The sequence below is a fragment of the Rattus norvegicus genome, chromosome 1 (assembly GCF_021556685.1).
Source record: "Rattus norvegicus strain SHRSP/BbbUtx chromosome 1, alternate assembly SHRSP_T2T, whole genome shotgun sequence".
In the NCBI taxonomy this organism is placed as follows: Eukaryota; Metazoa; Chordata; class Mammalia; order Rodentia; family Muridae; genus Rattus; species Rattus norvegicus.
The window spans coordinates 172,607,596-172,630,789 of NC_141534.1; the positions used below are offsets into that span (position 1 = coordinate 172,607,596).

At 41.1% G+C, this 23,194-nt stretch overlaps 1 protein-coding gene across 1 annotated transcript in view; it reads left to right on the top strand.

Moving 5' to 3' along the window:
• Positions 1–3,764: 3,764 nt before the first annotated feature.
• The window catches only part of Dnhd1 (dynein heavy chain domain 1), an 84,407-nt gene continuing 64,977 nt past the window's right edge, over positions 3,765–23,194 (top strand). Inside the window, 7 exon segments of the mRNA NM_001447283.1 lie at positions 3,765–3,854; positions 4,066–4,265; positions 4,488–5,310; positions 8,639–8,797; positions 16,562–16,765; positions 16,849–16,959; positions 18,996–19,152. Coding sequence (NP_001434212.1) covers positions 4,202–4,265; positions 4,488–5,310; positions 8,639–8,797; positions 16,562–16,765; positions 16,849–16,959; positions 18,996–19,152 — 1,518 coding nt within the window. The 5' untranslated portion in view covers positions 3,765–3,854; positions 4,066–4,201.

The window sequence follows — 23,194 nt, forward strand, 5'->3', positions numbered from 1 at the left end:
AACACTATCCTAGTCTCTGGAATGCTAGGACTATAGGACAAGCTCCCAGGCCAACTGGACATGCGTTTTTAATCCCAAAACTCATTGAATATAGTATCTTCTAACACTGTATGATCAGTCACCATCCAAAGGCCCATTTACAGCAGTTTTTGCTTTCAATTTGTAGGTCTAATAATCTGTATAAATATTTCTTTTTAAAATGTTTTTTCAGTAATTCCTTTTTATTCTTTATGTGCATTGTTTTGTTTGTGTTGTGCATTGTTTTGTTTATGTGTATGTCTGTGTCAGGGTATCATATGCCCTGGAATTGCAGTTGCACTTGGGAACTTCCATGTCGGTGCTGGGAATTGAACCTGGGTCCTCTGAAAGAGCAGCCAGTGCTCTTGACCACTGAGCCTCTCTGCAGTCCCATAAATATTTTTTTTATTATCAGCACCTTAATTGATCTTTCAAATGTTCACAATACAGATGATAGCAGCTGTCTCATAACAGCCTTTTGTCACCATCCAGATCCCTTTTGATTAGTTGGAACCCAGCTCAGTTAATGATAGCAGAGTCAAAAACAGCAGTGTACCAAGTTTTTATTTAAGTAAAAAACCTAGGCTAAAGCTGGTGTGGTGGCTTCACAATCATCTGAAATTTAGGCTGCTCCCAGGTTTTCTGATGGTTGTCTGGGGTATCCCCTCATCCTGTGACCTAAAGTAGAACTCTCTTCACATAAACCATTCAAGGAACAGAATTCAGCCATTTGTTAAAGACACATACTGGATGCTACATCTTAAAAATTCTTATGTACTTGATCTTATTATAAGGGAGGCAGAAACTATAATCTCTGTTCTTACCAGTCATTTGCCCAACTAAATTAGGGGTTCTGTTTCTAAGGGAGACGAAACCTTAGAAAGATCTACCAATTCATTTCCCAGACTAGCCAACTCTGATACAAACTATAACTATAGCATTCATTTGCTTATTGGCTTTTGTGACATCAGACTCAGCGTCACAACTGGAGCTTTGTTTGAACAGGTCCTACATACCTTACTCATCTTTAAGCCTCTTAAATTTTTTTATTGTCTTATGCTTCCAATAAAAAGGATATGTTATTTGTGGTTCTTGAGTATGTTTTTCTGATTCTGAACTCTGTCTTTGCTTTTCTGTAGATTAAAAAAAATGATGGGTGTAGTAGTTGTTCTTTTGGAATTTAATGTGTATAGATTCTTATAGGAAATGTAAGCATAACTTATTTAAAATAGAAGTGTATGTTGCCATGGAAAATTCCCTAGTACAAATTTACCTGTTTATGAGAACAAGATCCTACCTTAAGAAGTAATTTTTTTGCATTTGTGTGCATGTGTGCATGCATGCATACATGTAAGCACACATGTACGTGGTGCCCTTGGAAGCCAGATCCCTTGGTGCTGAAGTTACGTGAAAATGTAAGCTGATATGGGCGGTAGGAATCCAACTCTGATCCTCTGAAAGGGCAGCAAGTGTTCTTCACTACTGAGCCATCTCTCCAATCTCCTGAAGAAGGGATTTCAAATTTTTTTAGTTACATTTATATTTATTATCTCTCTCTCTCTCTCTCTATATATATATATATATATATGTATATATGTATATATATGTATATATATATATACACACCATGTAGGTGTAGAGGTCAAAATTCTGCTTCAAGATGCTTCACTAACCTCCACATGTGTGAAACAAATTCAACCCCGCCCTCTTCTTACACATACACAAAGACACACATATCCCTCTGGAGAACCCTGCCTTTTAAAAAAAAAAAAAAAACAAAAAAAGGTGAGCTTGTGGTCAGCCTGGTCTACAGAGTTGAGTTCCAGGACAGCCAGAGCTGTTATACAGAGAAACCCTGTCTCAAACAAACAGGTAGTGATGTTATTATTTGAGAATAGAGAACAAAACAAAAGAAATGGTGATGAGTGAATATAGAAAGTCTGAAAGTCTTATGCAGAAAAGGGAATTAGCCGATGATATAAACATCATCAGATTTTGGGCAAAATTGAAGACTCATGAGGAATTACTAAACAATACCCATTTATTTTGGTCTGTCTGGAAAACTGTTGTGTTAAAGCCTAAACCTTTTGATCTGCAACTTGTGGATTCCCCACAAGAAGAGTTGGTTACCTATGCCCTTATTCATTCCCACACTGAACCCTGTTATGTCTCATTCGTGTCAATTATATCAAGTGTCTATTTTGTGAGACTAAATATTTTATACACACAACATCTTTTAATCTCATAACTGCCCTAGGAAGTAGACACTATTTTCATTTTCAAAAAAAAATAAGCCAAGTGTTAAAATCAAGATTTCATTTTAGGCAGTCTGATACCAGAACCGGTCTTTCTAATTAATATTGTTATACATTGATACATTTTATTCATAGTACTTAGAACCAAGGACTAGGGACAGAGTAAGAGGCAATAAGAACAATTAGAATCTCTGCCACTCTGGAGCTTACATTTTTAATCAGGGTAAACAGCAAACGAGTATATGAGATAGCAAGAGAGTATGGAGTCAATTAAGTTTGGGGTAAAGAGGGTCAGGACATGGTAGTGCTGACTTCTGGGAAATTAAAGGATTCTCTATAAGGGGATGTCTGAGCAGAAACTTGAAATACAATTTTGAGAACAATGTGGAGAAAAGTGTTTCCTCTCGTATACAATACTTAAGATGAACCAACAAGGTTATACCTCTTAATCCTTTCCAAACGGCTCCAGCAAGGGACCAAACATTCAGATATAGGAACCTATGGGGCCATTCTCATTCAAGCCACCACAACCACTGAATAAAAGATTATATGTGGAAGTTGTATTTTTGCCTAGGTCAGGCCAAGTGAATGAGTGACACAGGCAACTGCCAGATTGTGCCCTTAGTAAAGGGTGATTTCTTCTCTTCATCTCATAGTTGTAATGGGCCTAGGCAGATGTGACGGTGGACTTTCTTGAACCCTGAAGGCAAAGACTATTTCCTTAGCCTTAGGGAAGGCAGAACACTATGCCATGGTCCTGGGAATACTTGGACTTGAATGTGAATAAAGTGAAAGCAAATACGAAACTTCTAGTTGGAGACATAAGCATAATCCTTTCCTTTAGGAGGTTGAGGCAGGAGAATCATGACTTCAAAGCCAGCATTTCTTTCCAGACTGGAGACTAAACCCAGGGCTTTGAGCATGTGAGGCAAGTGCCCTACCACTGAACTATGCCTCTCACCTGTGATATCTGGTATCTCAGACTTAAAAGTTGAAATATCTGAAGTCAGACACCCTACTGGCCCCTTCCCTCAAGCGTACTCTTTTTACTGTCTGGCATATCAAAAATCTCCACTGGTTAGAGTAAAATATATAACAGAGGTAGGGTTTCTATTTTTTAATAATTTAGCCACTCCCAGAGTCTCAGTCCCAACTTGACGTGTAGCTTGTTGAGAGAGATACACGTTTTTTTCTTACTTGGGTTTTTTGTTGGGAGTTGAGGTGGGACAGAAAGATATGCTGTCAAGGGAGGGGAGGAAAGAATCAGTGACTGGTGACTACCGAGGATTACACTTGCTTTCTAGAGGACGCTCCCTGATGCTGTTAGTTCCCCAGATCAATTTTGTCATTCATTCTCCCGCCCAGCCAGATTCTCTTTGGGCCTTTGGAGTATCAGGCTAGAAACAACTAGCTAGTGTGAACTAGGGCCCGACCCTAGGCCCCGCCCACATGCCTGTTGAACTCTCCTGGCTCCAGCTTGAGGCCTCCAGGATTCGGTAACGGTTCTAACAACTGGGAGCAGGTGCAGCTGAGCCCTCTGCTCTGGCTTGGGATCTGCCACCCTTACCCTCGGTTGCTCAGGTCTTCCAGTGCTTGGGGGGCGCGGGGGGGGGGGAGTCCTTCCTACTGGCGCTCCTGGAGCTGTCTTCTGCCACTTCTTTCCTCTAGGTGTCCTAAACTGCATCTCTACCCAGCAGCCGGCTTTGCACTCTGGATCTTCTCAGTCTTTGGCAAAGGCTTCAGGTGACTGGAGCTGCCTCTGAGTAACACCCCTTTATGTCTCCTTTTCAAGGCGGTTGCCAGCCTCCCTCCGAAGGTTTCCTGATATGAACACAGTTTTTCCAAAGATTTTGCAAGCGTATATTGGTCTCTGCGTTAAGTGACTGGGACTGAGTCTTAAGTTCATTCACCACAGGGAACGCTGCGCGATGAAACCTCATCCACAGAGCAGTCCCCCTACCCTTCCTATGCCTTCTGTGTCCTGCAGGCCAGGTGAGACAAGGCCATGGAGGGTGGGGAGGTGACCTTGGGTAGGTAGGGCTCCCTCTTGGATCAGTGTTAGTCCTTGACAGTGAGGAACTTAGTAAAGGCCCTCTACTGGTCTTCCGGTGCCCTACTGCTCTATCCATCTTGCTGTCCTAACCCTACTAGCACAGCCCAGAGCCTGAACCTACCCTCCCCCACTCTACCCCCCGACCCTGCTGGTTCACACAGGTCAGACCCAAAAACCAAAAGACTGGAATTGGCATTTGGACCCTGAGCTGTGGGCAAGATCGGTTCGACAGCAGTTGAATACCTGCCTCCGCTTTATTCTGGAAGAGAGGAAGGTACCTTTGTCTCCTGAAATCCCATGGTTTGATACCCTTCAGTCTGGGCTCGCTGGATGTAGCTGCAGCGGACAAGAACACTCCTGGGACTGTCAGGAGAAACAGGAGCATCTTAAGGCAGTGGTTGAATCAGAACAGCGGAACATGCTGGAGCTGCTGCTGTCTGAGCTTAAATCTCTGTTCTCAGCTGTGCTGCAGGATGGCAGTTGTGAAGCTTGGCACTATTTGCATGCAGTACTGGGCCTGTTGCCTCCATACCGTGAGATGCTAGCCGGTCAACTCGAGTTGCTGCCCTTCCTGGAGCAGCTGTACTGCTGGGCACCCAAGGTGCAAGCCTGGCTCCAGCTGGACCTGCTAGATGCTATAGACAAGGCCTTCCCCCCAGACAGTTCTTTGTTACATAGTTCCTCCCATGTTGACTGCAGTCCCTGGATGAAACGGTTTCATCGGGGACCCCCATGCTCAGCATGCCCTTTTGTGAAGGCTCGGTGGGACCAGCAACAAAAAAAGGAATTGGCCACGTGGCTACGACCATTGACACTGCCTGAGCTACAGCACTGTCTGGGCATTGTTGGTGCTGAGGTGGCCCTAGAAGAGACCCCGTGGCTGGACAGCCTTAGTCTCTTGCCCTTGGCACTGGCTACGGACATCCCTGTACAGTATGAAAGCAGTGATATTGGGCATGCAGAACCAGCGCCCGCTGGGAGAAAGTGAGTGGCATGCTTTGGGGCTTTGGGTAGAAGAGATAATTAGTTTAGGAGCCTGCAGGGCCACTGCCTCTTGAGCCAGCTCCTTATGGCTCTTCAGGATTAGCCCACCTCTAAAGTGAGCTGGACTAGGCTGCACCCCCCCCCCCTTGTAAAACAAAGCTAATGTCTCAACAGGAAAATATAAGGGAATACTGCAATCAATAGCAGCCGTTAGGAAGACAAGATTTGACCTTACAGTTTCCAGTCTTCTCAGATAGTGCCAGAAGCTTCTTTGGGGTTTATTTTCTTGGTCATTTATATTGGCCAAAAAATACTTATTGGGCGTATATTGTGCTGGTCCTAGGTATTATATATGGGTCTTTGGTTACTCCTAGGGAGTGCTTGTCTGGTCTTCCTCCACAGGTCTATGTTACATATTCCTAGACTAAGGCAAACCACTGACCTTATGAGTTGACTTCCTGATCTAACAGTATGGGTGATCCCTTGAGTAATGATCTATTCCTTCCAGTTCCCCAATCTGGCTTCTAAAATCCTAGGATTTCAGAATGCCCAAAGGACCCCTTCTAGGAGTTTTTTTTTTTTTTTTTAAACTTTAGTATAGGAACTTCTAACTCTGATCTGTTTGTCTCTTTTTTGTAGCTTGTCTATGATACATTTCACTGTCTAGGGGTGAGGAAAGCTAGTTTTGTCTGTAGTCAAGCATGACTTGCTCAATTTTTGCTCTTAAATTTATGGTGGGCTCAATTTGTGACTTTTTTGTGAACTTTTAGATCCCTAATGGTGGACAAGTGGGCAGGTTCTTGGAACTATGAAGGAAGGTGTCAAATGTCAACAATTTGTCTTCAGTCTTCTCAGTCAAGCTTCCTCCCGCCCCCAGTATAGGTCCAAATCTAACTTTTCTCTCTTGGGAGACCTTAGTAGAAATGGCTATGGGCCGATATATCAAGAAGGAATCAAGTTCTCATACCCTTATGAAGCTGGCAGTCATCCTCTGTGGTCTAGGTAATACAGTTTACTCTTCTCCAGGACTGTCTTCCTAGAGCCTGGTTCATTTAATAACTTAATTGCTACTTGGATTATCCAGATGCCAGGAAGTAAGAAATGAGTCAAATAGACTTAGTTCTTTCCGTTAGTAAGGGAGACATTAGGACAAGTAAGGTATAATTAACAAATTGTAGTAAGTAGCATAAAACAAAAGACTATTGGCTATTGCCTATGTACTCTCCTGGTGGGATGGGACTGGGAAGGAGGAAGGGAGAGAGGGAGAGGGGAGACGGAGGGATAAAGGGAGGAAGGGAGGGAGGGAGGGAGGGAGGGAGGGAGGGAGAGAGAGAGAGAGAGAGAGAGAGAGAGAGAGAGAGAGAGAGAGAGAGAGCAAACAACAGGACTAGAGAATTTGGATAGAGATTAGGTTGATAAAGTGGGTTAGGAGGTGAAAATGTGTCCGTGGGGCAGCAATTAGTAGTAGTACTTGCTGCTGCTTTGAGTTTTGTCCTGAGAAAACCAGATTGTAGTGTGCATTTGGAAATGAATGGGAGACAGTGGGAATGCCATTTGACTCTTCATCAACACCCACCAGCTTGAAAGACAGAAAGACACTAGGACGAGAGTTTGAAGTAATTCTGGCATTGGGATGAGGCTCTTGGTAAATAAAGTAGAGGGATATTTTCAGGCCTTAAGACACAGCACCTAAGATCCTGAGATATTGGTACTCTGTGTTAAAGTATCTTTTATTCTCCTGTTGTAATTGTTGTCTGGGAGGCTTACTGCCTCTGTCTGCTAACTACTCATAGTCCTGAAAACTTCTAGCCTCTGTACAATCTTATCTAGGCCTAAAATATTTTCAGCCTCTGAGACTTGCTGATGAATAAGCTCACCCTTTCTAGTTCTTTCTGAGCTCTGACTGGTGGTTCAACTCAACTGTATTGGCTCCAACTCCTCTCCAGGCTGACTGATTCTATCTTGCCTCTCTGGGTTTCTCTTGAATTATTCCTCATTCTCTGGCTCCTTCTGTCTTCACCTATGTCTAGCTTATTATCTTTCTGTAACCTGTCTGTGTTCCACTGTCCTGGTAAAACTGCCTACTTTCTTCTCTACTGTTCTCTTAAATAGCTTCCTCTCCTCTCTTTTTTCCTGAGAGTTGGAAATATCCTATTCTGTCAAATCTTTCTCTGATTTGTCACTTTGCTACTCAATTAGACTTCACTTTCAAAATGGCTGCTTCCTTTTACAAACTAACTTTACCTTCATTGTTTGGGATTAAAGGTGTGTAGTAAGGTTGTATCTATATTCCAGCCAGAGGGATTAAAAATGTGTATAAAGGGTTAAGCCACACTGCAACTAGAAACAGATTTTTTTTTCAGTAAATAACACAATCTTGGAGTTGACAGTGTGATCAAATATCCTATAACACATCTGTATTTGTAGACTAAAGGAATCAGCAGGCTATAGTAAGAGAAAATCATATGAACAATAAGGAATATGGCATACACACCAGAAAGCGCCCGTGAAGAAAATAAAGGGCACAGTGTCCTCCAAACAGGGAGGAGGCAACTGAAACTAAGGGAGTTAGTTCAGAGCTGAGAAGCTCAGTTTGTTCACCAAAGAAGGATGTGATGAGGCTGAGGCTAGGCAGGCTGGGTATACACCTAGGTGGGACATCTTGGGGAACAGAGAACAACAGTTGTTTGTACTATGAGATCAAAGCAGAGTGAGCCCAGAATTGAGATTGGACACTAGGGATTGTTCAGGAACCAATATGTGACCTCACTACTAAAAAAAAAAATACATTTTCCTTTTTTGTTATGCTAGGGATCAATCCTGAGTCCTCATGCATGGTAAGCAACTGCTATACTACTGAGCCAAATTTTTAGTTCTATTTGTACTTTTTATTTTGAGATAGGGTTTTACTAAGTTGGTCATATTGGCCTCAAACTTGATATTCTCTTATGATTGCAGATATAGCAGTTAATAGGACTTGGTTGAATATCAAAACCTATAAGCTGATACGATAATGCCTTCCTATTAATTTATACAATATTATAATGTTGACTGCAGTAATCACAGCAGTATAATAGAATCATTTATCAGAAAAAAGAGTTTTACATACCTGGGCTATAGTTGACTACAGCTGACCAACATGCATAATGAACTGCAGCTGCTCAGTATGTCACATCTTTGAGTATAGATTAGGCCATCTAGGTTCTGCTAGTGCTGTGGCCCCTCAGGTGTTTGATCTAATGTCTGCTTCCCATGATTAGTGATGGCAAGGCTCTCCTCCAGGCACTGATCTCTTTGCTCTGTATTTTCTCCCTGATTTGTCATGCAGACCTCAGCTTGCCTCTGAAGCTCCAGAGAAGGCCCTCAAGAGGAAAAGCCCTAGGACTTCCATCTTGAGAAGTCAGGTGAAATCCCTTCTGAAGGGAGACTGGTCCCAGAAGAAGATCCATTTCCTTTATCTCAACGTGGCTTCTGATCGGCACTTTAAGTAAGGGCCTGGATCCAGTGCATTGCCACAGCTCCCTCCATCGCCTGGTCATGCTACCATCCAGTTGTCTCTCTCCCTGCTTATTCCCCTCTTCTGCTTTGCTGTCCATACACCTCTCCTGCCTCATCGTTTCTAGCCGTCTTCCCTTCTCAGCCCTCCTCTTCACTCTCCAGATCCTCTTTGTCTCACTTTGCTCTTAGAAGCTCTTGTCTGAATTGTGCCTTTCTTACTTTTGTTCTTTATTCTTTTGTACACTGAGGAAAGCATTTATTTATAGTCTTAGAAGCACATTTAATGCTGACCTTATCCAACTCCAATGCAAGAATTACATGTCGAAATCTCAATGTTAGGGAAACATGGTCTTCCAAAAGCATTTTAGACTGAACTAAAATGTTCTTTCCCTGGACTTCTATCTTCTTTTTTTTTTTTTTATTAACTTGAGCATTTCTTATTTACATTTCGAGTGTTATTCCCTTTCCCGGTTTCCGGGCAAACATCCCCCTAATCCTTCCCGCTCCCCTTCTTTATGGGTGTTCCCCTCCCCATTCTCCCCCCATTGCTGCCCTCCCCCCAACAATCACGTTCACTGGGGGTTCAGTCTTAGCAGCACCAAGGGCTTCCCCTTCCACTGGTGATCTTACTAGAATATTCATTGCTACCTATGAGGTCAGAGTCCAGGGTCAGTCCATGTATAGTCTTTGGGTAGTGGCTTAGTCCCTGGAAGCTCTGGTTGCTTGGCATTGTTGTTCATAAGGGGTCTCCAGCTCCTTCAAGCTCTTCCAGTTCTTTCTCGGATTCCTTCAACGGGGGTCCTATTCTCAGTTCAGTGGTTTGCTGCTGGCATTCGCCTCTGTATTTGCTGTATTCTGGCTGTGTCTCTCAGGAGCGATCTACATTCGGCTCCTGTCGGTCTGCACTTCTTTGCTTCATCCATCTTGTCTAATTGAATGGCTGTAAATGTATGGGCCACATGTATGGGCTCTGAATGGGTGTTCCTTCTGTGTCTGTTTTAATCTTTGCCTCTCTATTCCCTGCCCCCTTTTAAAGAAGGAGTGAAGCATTCACATTTTGATCATCTGTCTTGAGTTTCATTTGTTCTAGGCATCTAAGGTAATTCAAGCATTTGGGCTAATAGCCACTTATCAATGAGTGCATACCATGTGTGTTTTTCTGTGATTGGGTTACCTCACTCAGGATGATATTTTCCAGTTCCAACCATTTGCCTACGAATTTCATAAAGTCATTGTTTTTGATAGCTGAGTAATATTCCATTGTGTAGATGTACCACATTTTCTGTATCCATTCCTCTGTTGAAGGGCATCTGGGTTCTTTCCAGCTTCTGGCTATTATAAATAAGGCTGCGATGAACATAGTGGAGCACGTGTCTTTGTTATATGTTGGGGCATCATTTGGGTATATGCCCAAGAGAGGTATAGCTGGATCCTCAGGCAGTTCAATGTCCAATTTTCTGAGGAACTTCCAGACTGATTTCCAGAATGATTGTACCAGTCTGCAATCCCACCAACAATGGAGCAGTGTTCCTCTTTCTCCACATCCTCGCCAGCATCTGCTGTTGTCACCTGAGCTTTTGATCTTAGCCATTCTCACTGGTGTGAGGTGAAATCTCAGGGTTGTTTTGATTTGCATTTCCCTTGTGACTAAAGATGTTGAACATTTCTTTAGGTGTTTCGCAGCCATTCGGCATTCCTTAGCTGTGAATTCTTTGTTTAGCTCTGAACCCCATTTTTTGATAGGGTTATTTGTCTCCCTGCGGTCTAACTTCTTGAATTCTTTGTATATTTTGGATATAAGGCCTCTATCTGTTGTAGGATTGGTAAAGATCTTTTCCCAATCTGTTGGTTGCCGTTTTGTCCTAACCACAGTGTCCTTTGCCTTACAGAAGCTTTGCAGTTTTATGAGATCCCATTTGTCCATTCTTGATCTTAGAGCATAAGCCATTGGTGTTTTGTTCAGGAAATTTTTTCCAGTGCCCATTTGTTCCAGATGCTTCCCTAGTTTTTCTTCTATTAGTTTGAGTGTATCTGGTTTGATGTGTAGGTCCTTTATTCACTTGGACTTAAGCTTTGTACAGGGTGATAAGCATGGATCGATCTGCATTCTTCTACATGTTGACCTCCAGTTGAACCAACACCATTTGCTGAAAATGCTATCTTTTTTCCATTTGATGGTTTTGGCTCCTTTGTCAAAAATCAAGTGCCCATAGGTGTGTGGGTTCATTTCTGGGTCTTCAATTCTGTTCCATTGGTCTATCTGTCTGTCTCTGTACCAATACCATGCAGTTTTTATCACTATTGCTCTGTAATACTGCTTGAGTTCAGGGATAGTGATTCCCCCTGAAGTCCTTTTATTGTTGAGGATAGTTTTAGCTATCCTGGGTTTTTTGTTATTCCAGATGAATTTGCAAATTGTTCTAACTCTTTGAAGAATTGGATTGGTATTTTGATGGGGATTGCATTGAATCTGTAGATCGCTTTTGGTAGAATGGCCATTTTTACTATATTAATCCTGCCAATCCATGAGCATGGGAGATCTTTCCATCTTCTGAGGTCTTCTTCAATTTCTTTCTTCAGAGTCTTGAAGTTCTTATTGTACAGATCTTTTACTTGCTTGGTTAAAGTCACACCGAGGTACTTTATATTGTTTGGGTCTATTATGAAGGGTGTCATTTCACTAATTTCTTTCTCAGCTTGTTTCTCTTTTGTGTAGAGGAAGGCTACTGATTTATTTGAGTTAATTTTATACCCAGCCACTTTGCTGAAGTTGTTTATCAGCTTTAGTAGTTCTCTGGTGGAACTTTTGGAATCACTTAAATATACTATCATATCATCTGCAAATAGTGATATTTTGACTTCCTCTTTTCCGATCTGTATCCCCTTGACCTCCTTTTGTTCTCTGATTCCTCTGGCTAGAACTTCAAGAAGTATATTGAATAAGTAGGGAGAGAGTGGGCAGCCTTGTCTTGTCCCTGATTTTAGTGGGATTGCTTCAAGTTTCTCTCCATTTAGTTTAATGTTAGCAACTGGTTTGCTGTATATGGCTTTTACTATGTTTAGGTATGGGCCCCGAATTCCTATTCTTTCCAGGACTTTTATCATGAAGGGGTGTTGAATTTTGTCAAATGCTTTCTCAGCATCTAATGAAATGATCATGTGGTTTTGATCTTTCAGTTTGTTTATATAATGGATCACATTGATGGTTTTCCGTATATTAAACCATTCCCTGCATGCCTACTGGGATGAAGCCTACTTGATCATGGTGGATGATTGTTTTGATGTGCTCTTGAATTCGGTTTGCCAGAATTTTATTGAGTATTTTTGCGTCGATATTCATAAGGGAAATTGGTCTGAAGTTCTCTTTCTTTGTTGGGTCTTTGTGTGGTTTAGGTATAAGAGTAATTGTGGCTTCATAGAAGGAATTCGGTAGTGCTCCTTCTGTTTCAATTTTGTGGAATAGTTTGGATAATATTGGTATGAGGTCTTCTATGAAGGTCTGATAGAATTCTGCACTAAACCCATCTGGACCTGGGCTCTTTTTGGTTGGGAGACCTTTAATGACTGCTTCTATTTCCTTAGGAGTTATGGGGTTGTTTAACTGGTTTATCTGTTCCTGATTTAACTTCGGTACCTGGTATATGTCTAGGAAATTGTCCGTTTCCTGCAGATTTTCAAGTGTTGTTGAATATAGGCTTTTATAGTAAGATCTGATGATTTTTTGAATTTCCTCTGAATCTGTAGTTATGTCTCCCTTTTCATTTCTGATTTTGTTAATTTGGACAGACTCTCTGTGTCCTCTCATTAGCCTGGCTAAGGGTTTATCTATCTTGTTGATTTTCTCAAAGAACCAACTTTTGGTTCTGTTGATTCTTTCTATGGTCCTTTTTGTTTCTACTTGGTTGATTTCAGCTCTGAGTTTGATTATTTCCTGCCTTCTACTCCTCCTGGATGTATTTGCTTCTTTTTGTTCGAGAGCTTTTAGGTGTGCTGTCAAGCTGCTGACATATGCTCTTTCCTGTTTCTTTCTGCAGGCACTCAGCGCTATGAGTTTTCCTTTTAGCACAGCTTTCATTGTGTCCCATAAGTTTGGGTATGTTGTACCTTCATTTTCATTAAATTCTAAAAAGTCTTTAATTTCTTTCTTTATTTCTTCCTTGACCAGGTTATCATTGAGTAGAGCATTGTTCAATTTCCACGTATATGTGGGCATTCTTCCCTTATTGTTATTGAAGACCAGTTTTAGGCCGTGGTTGTCCGATAGCACGCATGGGATTATTTCTATCTTTCTGTACCTGTTGAGGCCCGTTTTTTGACCAATTATATGGTCAATTTTGGAGTACCATGAGGAGTTGAGAAGAAGGTATATCCTTTTGCTTTAGGGTAGAATGTTCTATAAATATCTGTTAAGTCCATTTGGCTCATGACTTCTCTTAATCTGTCTACGTCTCTGTTTAATTTCTGTTTCCATGATCTGTCCATTGATGAGAGTGGGGTGTTGAAATCTCCTACTATTATTGTGTGAGGTGTAATGTGTGTTTTGAGCTTTAGTAAGGTTTCTTTTACATATGTAGGTGCCCTTGTATTTGGGGCATAGATATTTAGGATTGAGAGTTCATCTTGGTGGATTTTTCCTTTAATGAATATGAAGTGTCCTTCCTTATCTTTTTTGATGACTTTTAGTTGAAAATTGATTTTATTTGATATTAGAATGGCTACTCCAGCTTGCTTCTTCTGACCATTTGCTTGGAAAGTTGTTTTCCAGCCTTTCACTCTGAGGTTGTCTGTCTTTGTCTCTGAGGTGTGTTTCCTGTAGGCAGCAGAATGCAGGGTCCTCGTTGCATATCCAGTTTGTTAATCTATGTCTTTTTATTGGGGAGTTGAGACCATTGATGTTGAGAGATATTAAGGAATAGTGATTATTGCTTCCTGTTATATTCATATTTGGATGTGAGGTTATGTTTGTGTGCTTTTCTTCTCCTTGTTTTGTTGCCAAGACGATTAGTTTCTTGCTTCTTCTATGGTGTAGCTTGCCTCCTTATGTTGGGCTTTACCATTTATTATCCTTTGTAGTGCTGGATTTATAGAAAGATATTGTGTAAATTTGGTTTTGTCATGGAATATCTTAGTGTCTCCTTTTATGTTAATTGAGAGTTTTGCAGGATACAGTAACCTGGGCTGGCATTTGTGTTCTCTTAGGGTCTGTATGACATCTGTCCAGGATCTTCTGGCTTTCATAGTCTCTGGCGAAAAGTCTGGTGTGATTCTGATAGGTCTGCCTTTATATGTTACTTGACCTTTTTCCCTTACTGCTTTTAATATTCTTTCTTTATTTTGTGCGTTTGGTGTTTTGACTATTATGTGATGGGAGGTGTTTCTTTTCTGGTCCAATCTATTTGGAGTTCTGTAGGCTTCTTGTATGCTTATGGGTATCTCTTTCTTTAGGTTAGGGAAGTTTTCTTCTATGATTTTGTTGAAGTTATTTACTGGTCCTTTGAGCTGGGAGTCTTCACTCTCTTCTATACCTATTATCCTTAGGTTTGATCTTCTCATTGAGTCCTGGATTTCCTGTATGTTTTGGACCAGTAGCTTTTTCCACTTTACATTATCTTTGACAGTTGAGTCGATGATTTCTATGGAATCTTCTGCTCCTGAGATTCTCTCTTCCATCTCTTGTATTCTGTTGGTGAAGCTCTTATCTACAGCTCCTTGTCTCTTCTTTTTGTTTTCTATATCCAGGGTTGTTTCCATGTGTTCTTTCTTGATTACTTCTATTTCCATTTTTAATTCCTTCAACTGTTTGATTGTGTTTTCCTGGAATTCTTTCAGGGATTTTTGTGACTCCTCTCTATGGGCTTCTACTTGTTTATTTATGTTTTCCTGGAATTCTTTTAGGGATTTTTGTGATTCCTCTCTGTAGGCTTCTACTTGTTCTCTAAGGGAGTGCTTCACGTCTTTCTTGAAGTCCTCCAGCATCATGATCAAATATGATTTTGAAACAACTAGATCTTGCTTTTCTGGTGTTTGGATATTCCGTGTTGGTTTTGGTGGGAGAATTGGGCTCTGACGATGCCATGTAGTCTTGGTTTCTGTTGCTTGGGTTCCTGCGCTTGCCTCTCGCCACCAGATTATCTCTAGTGTTACTTTGTTCTGCCATTTCTGACAGTGGCTAGACTGTCCTATAAGCCTGTGTGTCAGGAGTGCTGTAGACCTGTTTTCCTGTTTCCTTTCAGCCAGTTATCGGGACAGAGTGTTCTGCTTTCGGGCGTGTAGTTTTCCCTCTCTACAGGTCTTCAGCTGTTCCTGTGGGCCTGTGTCTTGAGTTCACCAGGCAGGTCGCTTGCAGCATAAAAGTTGCTCTTACCTGTGGTCCCGAGGCTCAAGTTTGCTCATGGGGTGTTGCTTATGAGCTCTCCGTGGCCGCAGCAACCAGGAAGATCTGCACCGCCCTTTCTGGGAGCTTCCGTGCACCAGGATTCCAGATGGCGTTTGGTGTTTTCCTCTGGAATCAATAATGTGTGCAGAGTGCAGTCTCTTCTGGTTTCCCAGGTGTGTCTGCCTCTCTGAAAGTTTAGCTCTCCCTCCCACGGGATTTGGGTGCAGAGAACTGTTTATCGGGTCGGTCCCTTCAGGTTCCGGCAGTGTCTCAGATGCAGCGGACCTGCTGCTCCTGGGCCCTCCTCTACGGGGACCCAGAGGCCGTATACAGTTTCCTCTTGGGCCAGGGATGTGGGCAGGGGTGGGCAGTGTTGGTGGTCTCTTCCGCTCTGCAGTCTCAGGAGTGCCCACCTGACCAGGCGGTGAGGGCTCTCTCCCACGGGGTTTGGGAGCAGAGAGCTGCTGCGGGCAGGGATCCGTGGGTTTGGGTCCGTGTCTGGTCCTAGAGGAATTTTGCCTCTGTGTGTCCTGAGTTCACCAGGCAGGTCACCTGCAGCAGAAAAGTTGGTCTTACCTGTGGTCCCGAGGCTCAAGTTTGCTCATGGAGTGTTGCTTATCTTCTATCTTCTTTTCATCTTCTTTTTTTTTTTTTTTTGCTTCTGAGACTAAAAACAAGCCTCTGGATTCCACATCTGTTGCATCCATTCACTTTCTCCCATTATATCCAAATCTTTTTTTCTTGGTTGGACCTCAGGAACTCACAAACGCTAGGTGAATGCTCTACCACCAAGGAACAACCCAGCCCTAAGTTCTTCTTTTCATCCTTCCCTCACCGACCTCCTTCACAGGCTCTGATAGCTACTATTAAAACACTCCCACCCCCACCCCACATACAATTCAACATTTCCAAATGTCCATGTGTCTTAAAAATCCAAGTATCACCATGGAAGGATTTTTTTTCAATTTTTTTAAAAGATTTATTCATTTATTATATATAAGTACACTGTAGCTGTCTTCAGACACACCAGAAGAGGGCATCGGATCTCTTTACAGATGGTTGTGAGCCACCATGTGGTTGCTGGGAATTGAACTCAGGACCTCTGGAAGAGCAGTCGGTGCTCTTAACCGCTGAGCCATCTCTCCAGCCCCCACCATGGAAGGATTTTTAATTTTATCTTTATAATTGATATTTGTTCAATCATTCTAGTGTGAATATTAATCTGTTGTCTTCCCCTTTTCTACTTTCTTCTGCCTACCTTTCTATCTCCTTTTTCTCTTCTCCTGTCCTCCTCTGGTCTCCTCAGGATATGTGCATATAAGTTCTTTGGTTCTCACTAATCAGACTTGGGTTTTGTTGTCTTGTAATTAAAAACAGCCCTTACAAGCTGGTGGTGGTGCCACCGAACAAGGTGAATCCTGAACACTACATTTTCTCTCCCTTTGGGATCCTGCATATACATCCTGTGGAAGGCAGTGAAACAATGTCACTAGCCACTTGGCACCGAGACACTGCTCTCTGGCACGAGCTCCAGCGCATCCCATTCTTTAAGAACTGCCTCTTACGAAAGGCATTGACCTGGTAGGTGATGGCATAGTAGTCTTGGGTGGATCAATGGATGAAGGAAATACAGAAGCATATCATCACTCACCTCTAACTTGTAGTTGGAAGAAAAATGTGAGGTTTCGTGGGCTGCATCGGATCCAGACTTTCCTGAAGACTCATCTGCTGTTGGCTATTCCTCATTTTGGAGCTGGGATGCTCCACATTAACAGGTGAGGTATTACAAACACAACTGCCATGGAATTTTAAATGTTAAATGCTGGGTATGCTGGGACATGCTTGTAGTCCCACTTCTTAGAAGGTTAAGGTAGGGAGATCAGTGCTGCATAACAGACCCTATCATGTTTTTGGTTGTTTGAGGGTTTGTTTTTGTTTTTCTGCTGCACATATGTGTATACTGCAGTGCCAGGGACTGAATCTAGTGCCTTCAACATACTAGGCAAGTGCTCCACTACTGAGCTACATCTCCTGTCTTCAAAATGTTGCATCAACAACTACAAAAAAATTATCTGGACAAAAGGCATACCATCTCCATTCCTAAAATTTTAGGATACAAAAGAAGCACAAAGAAAAACTCCCTAATTTTGTCATCCACAAATAATCACTAAGAACATATTTTATTTTTATAACTAGTCCTATTGCATATATAAACTATGATCATATGTTACATGTATACATATAACCAGTATTCTGAATGTACCTCCATGTAATTACATGTTCTTTTATACCAACTTGTCCTAAATATAACACAATTAATTGCCAAACCTATGGGTCAAACTTAGGTTTTGAGTCTAAAAATTCTTTTTTTTTTCTGGATCTGAGGACTGAACCCAGGGCCTTTTGCTTGCTAGACAAGTGCTCTACCACTCAGCCAAATCCCCAACCCCTAAACATTCTTTAATTCTCCTTGTTTCTCTCTCAAACATACCCACACTTTTTTGAAAGTTGATTATTATTTTATGAGTCGTTTCTTTGCATTTCCTTCATGATGCTTCAGGTATATTCTGTGATAGGAGCTGCAAGCTCAAATGCCCAGGGAGCCTAAACTGGAGAAATTGCAAGAATATAGTGTGATCAGATGTAAGGCATTAGGGATGGTGGCACTGCAGCCTGAAGATTGCATCTGTAAAAGACAGTCACTTCTCAGTTCTAACTCACTGACATTTTAGAATATAGGTCTAATATGATCAGCTCACTTTATGTTTTAGGATTTCCTGGAAATCTACATTTCATGGTAAAATTTAAACTTTGAAAAATTAAATATAGTATTTTAGTTGTTTGTGTGTGTGCGTGTGTGTCAGAAAACAACTTGGGTAATACACACTATGAACTTTTCAGTCTGAATTTGGTACATTGGCCATCAGATTGCAACCTCTTCTTTAGGCTGTTACCATCCTCCATACTTGCCTAGTCATCAAAATGGTTTTTGTTTTCTGTTTTGTTTTTCTGATTGTTTTACTTTGTTTCTGAGACAGGTTGGCCTATAATTTACTTCCCAGACAAAGGCTAGCTTTGAACTTCTTGCCTCAAACTCCTAACATTGAAGATTGTAGCCACCATACCTGTTGATGGTGTAAATCTTGGGTGGATTGATATGTCTGAATCTAGATCCTGAAAACTAGAAAGAGAATTTACTCTTTGAGCTAAGTTAATGGTCCGCAAACTCCTGTAAGGGTTTCAGCAACACAATGCTAATAATGAGAGCTAAATGAGATTATAGAAATAACATATCATATTGAGTGACTTTTGGGAGGGGGGTCCAGAATAGATACCATATACTCATTTTCGTCTTAAACATCCTGCCTTTTTATTGGGGATTGTTCATATTTTTCAAGGAATCTCAAAAGCTGGGAACAGAGAGGGTGGAGAATAGGAGCAGCTTCCTTGAGGACAGTCAACTCTAGAGAAACTGTGGTTTAATCACCTGTGATCCTAAAACGTGTCTGTCAACCTTGACTTTTTAGGACCTTCAGTTCAGCTTATTCGCAGGAAGAAGCCACTTGTCTTTTCACATCTCAGGACTTATCTGAGCCTCTATTGAAAGAGAAGTCACTAGATATAAGCATATGTGCATCCTACGAGGCTTTTCCAAATGATTCCTCATCTGGCAACCTTCTGATCTTAAGAAGCTGCTGTTGGCCCCTGAGAATATTAGTCTTAGCTCAGTTGGCATTGAACTGGGTTGGGAAGAGCTCAAAGGTGTCGAAAAAGGGATTGCTGCTCTCACTAACTTATTTCTTGATTCTAGGCTTCTTCAGGAGTTTCGTTCTGTGTCCTGGCTACCCAAGGAGCCAGATAAGAGCTATGTGCTGAGGGACCTGAAGAAGGCCATAGCCAAAGAGAACCACAGGGCTCTGCGAGTGCTCTGTCACTTTCTCAATCTCTGTGCATCCATTCTTCAACTGGTAAGAAGTTCCATTTACTGTGAGTGAGCCTCTTCTCCAACTGCAGGCTCTCCAGAATTCCATCCTTCTCTTGGTTCGGACCCCTGCTGTTGGATTAGACAAATTTTTCTGCTTAACAATAATAGTTTCTATTCTGCAATAGATGGATCAATAAATAACAAGTGAGCAAACTCTGGGACTCTTTCTCTTAAGGGTTGTTCCTGGCCTAAGACCAGGGAGGACAAAGTGTGTTAACAGTGTCTGTTTTGTCTGGTGTTTGTGCTAACATGAGTAAATTAGAGCATTAAGAAAATTAAGAACAGGAATCCTAACCTTTTATGCTTCTGGCATTATCTTTGAGCCTGTGACAAGCCTCAATGGCTAGTAGATGCATACAGTGACGAAATCTTCCCTGATTGACTACCTTGTATCTGAAGTCCCCATCTCTGTCTAATAGTCTGGGTTGTCTTGTCTGGGGTTTGTCTCTTGTCTGTGATCTATTACCTTTTCGTTTAGTATTTAAACCAGGTGCCATTACGACAGGATTAGGAAATGGAGCCTTTGGAAGGTAATATGGCCATGAAGGTTCTGCCTCTGCCTCCCTCTCCTTCTTAATCCTTCCACGTCCCCCTTAGCATAGTTTTCCTGTTATCTGAAGGATGTAGAAAGAAATCTGTTCCCAGGCTCCACAACTGTGAGAAAATAAATTTCTGTTCTCTATAAATTACCTAATTCCAAGTAATCCATTAAAGCGGAACAAATGGACTATGACCACCTGCTGTGGAAGACAGTCCTGTGGTCTGTGCCTTTCGTTAGAGGGTGCCAAGGCTGCTTGCAGGTGGATCAGGGTTAAACTTTGGGATATACACTTTTGGTTTGCTAAAGACGTGTTTACATGATAAAACCTCTACACATCCGGTGCCAGAATCTTGTGTTCACTAGTGTGTGTTTTAATGTTTTTCCTCCTCCTGCAATGTTATTAGGCATTGTAAATGTAAATTCTATATCAGTCGTAAGACAACAAGTTTGTAGTTTATTTTTTAAATGTTTTCATGGTGTCTTTTGTGAAACAGAATTTTCCTTAAGTTTGGATTTTCCTTTTTTCCCATTATTTATTCACTTTACATCCCAATATTAGGCCCCCTCCTCTTAGTCTACCACCCACAGATATTTTTATTTTATTTTTATTTTTTATTTTATTTATTATTTATATTTATATTTTTATTTTTATGTATATGTGTATTTTCCTTACATATATGTGTCTGGGCATAACATTTGTGCCTGGTGCCAAGAGAGGCTAGAAGTGGACATAGGATTGCCTAGAACTGGAATTACAATTGATTGTGAGCTATCATGTAGGTACTGAGAATTGAACCTGGGTCCTCTGGAAAAGCAGCCATCTCTTATCTGCTGAGCCTTCTCTCCAGCCCCAAATTTTACTTTCTTAATGTTTTTGCAGTGCTATCAAGTCTTTTGGGTTCTGTTCTAAAATATCTCTACTTACTTTAAGTCTTAGAGATAGTCTTATGTTTTCCTATAGTAATTGTATTACTTCATCTTTAGATTTAGGTTTATAATCTGAAGCTTTTGTATATGAGGTGAGGTAAGAGTCAAAATTAATATTATTTTCAATTGAGTCTTTTTCCATTTAATACTTTTGGTGTATTTGTATGGGTGTATGCATTTACATATTTGTGTGTGTGTGTGTGTGTGTGTGTGTGTGTGTGTAGGCCAGAGGTTGAGGTTGATGTCAGGTATGGCCCTCAATCACACTTCACCATTTTTATTTTTGAGACATAGTCTCTCTCTCACTGAACCTGATACTCATCAGTTGTGTAGATTTGCTGACCAGTGAGGTCTTGGGATCCAACTGACCTCAACCCCAGGTCTAGAGTTAGATTCCACTCCTTAACCTGGATGCTGGAATGTGAACTCAGATCCTCACGTTTGTGAGACAGGAGCTTTACATCTCTCTCCCCCGTATTTCTCATATGGTTTTATCTGTTAAGTGTCTGTCTCTAAAATCTGTAGCACTCATTAATCTACCCATGTCTTTTTCAGGATCACACTGACTTCATTATTACAGCTTTCTGATGAGGCTTTATATCTGGTACTGCAAATCTTATACCTTTTCTGCCCTTCAAGGTAGCTCTGGCTGGTCTGCTTCTTTGCGTTCCCATATTGTTTGGAATTAGATGGTTATTTTTATACAAAATAACCTGATTACTTATTGTACTTTCTCTTTCTTTTTTCTTTCCTTCCTTTCTTTTTTCTTTTTCTTTTTTTAATTTTGAGAAGGGTCTCTCTATGTAGCCCTGACTGTCCTGGAATTCAATATGTAGACTTGATTGTCTCTAACCCCCAAAGATCCTCGTGCCTCTGCCTACTAAATCTTGGCATTAAAAGTGCACATTACCACACCCAGCTTTACACTTTTTTTAAGTAAATAATTTATTTAATTTTTTATGTGCATTGGTGTGAGGGTGTCAGAGCCATTGGGATAGGAGTTACTGAAGGTTGGGAACTGCCGTGTGGGTGCTGAGAATTGAACATGGGTCTTTTGGAGGAGTGGCCAGTGCTATTAGCCAGACCCCAGCTTTATACTGTTATTACAGCTATCTCAACAGCTGTAATATTTCCTAATGTTTCTACCCTGTTTTCAGGATCATGGGTCTTTTCAAGTTTTGTATTTGTTACTTTCTCTTACCCAGGATTCTGTGCATTAGATTCTTGAGCCTTTTTTACTAATTATCACTCCACTACTACTCACTCTGGATAAAAGATATCAGCTTGAAATGAAAAGAAATCTTTTAGAATATGAGGCAGATTTTTTTTATTATTTCAAGCTAGAAAAGGGCTTCTTATATATATTTTTTTCCTTCCTGGTGCTGAACATCGAACCCAGAAACTTATATGTGCTAAAGCAAGTGTTCTAAAGAAACTATGAAAATTATAAATTATAAAATATCAGTGTATGCTTCCACGTTGAATTTTAAACTTTAGTACCAAAAATGTCATTTAAGAAACAAAAAGACAAGCATTAAATGCATAGAGCCACTTGTCTGCTGTTGCACAGAACAGAATGAAACCTTTCCCTGCTGGCCAGCACCTTCTGGAGGCAGGGATGGGAGATGTGAACTCAGTCATTCTGACAGTTGCACACCAAACTATTCAAGCCAAGGTGTTAATTGATGCTGAATAAGTGCATTCCACTGCTCACTAAAAACAGCATCATGAAGAGCTAAAATAGTTTTGAAACATTAAAAAATAGTGGGGTTTTTTTTGTGGTTCTCTATTACTCATTCACAAAGAGTTTTTTTAAATTATGAATGGTTGAATCATGTTTAATGGGTTTTAAAGAATTACAACTTCCAAGTTACTGTAACTAGTAGTGGTATTTTAAAACTGTATACTGATCATGTTTTTCTGTAGTAATTATTGTCATTTGTATGGCTTTATGCTGATTAGTAAACTAGGGGGATCCTTTTAATGGAAGGCATTATATTCTTCCTCTAAACATTTACAATGGAACAACTTTATACCAAATGTGTTAAACAAAAGGAAAAAAAAAACCCAAAAGGTATTCTGGAGACTCCCTCCTCAAGGATCTTGCAGAAGAAAGGGTAGGTTTTACAGTTTTTTAGATAAGGACAATGTACTATACCAGCCGCTCTCAACCCATGGGTCAAAACCCCGATAGGGGCTGCATGTCAGATATTTATATTATGATTTATAACAGTAGAAGAATTACAGTTGTGGAGTCGATGCAACCACAATATGAGGAACTGCATCAAAGGGTCCCAGCAATAGGAAGGGTGAGAACCACTGTACCAGACTATGAAGGGCTACGAAGTGTGAAATACTAAGCCTTTAGGGTATCAATAAAGCAAGGAAAATGACAATTTCCTAGTTTTGAGGATGCGTTTGCTCAGGGATCAACTGATTCTCAGAATACTGAGACCTGAGTTCCTACAGAATAGAAATCTAATGTACAGACACCAGTCAGCTCTAATTATGGGTTCAGTAGAGCACGGCACAGGATGAGAGTCAAAGACCATCAGTT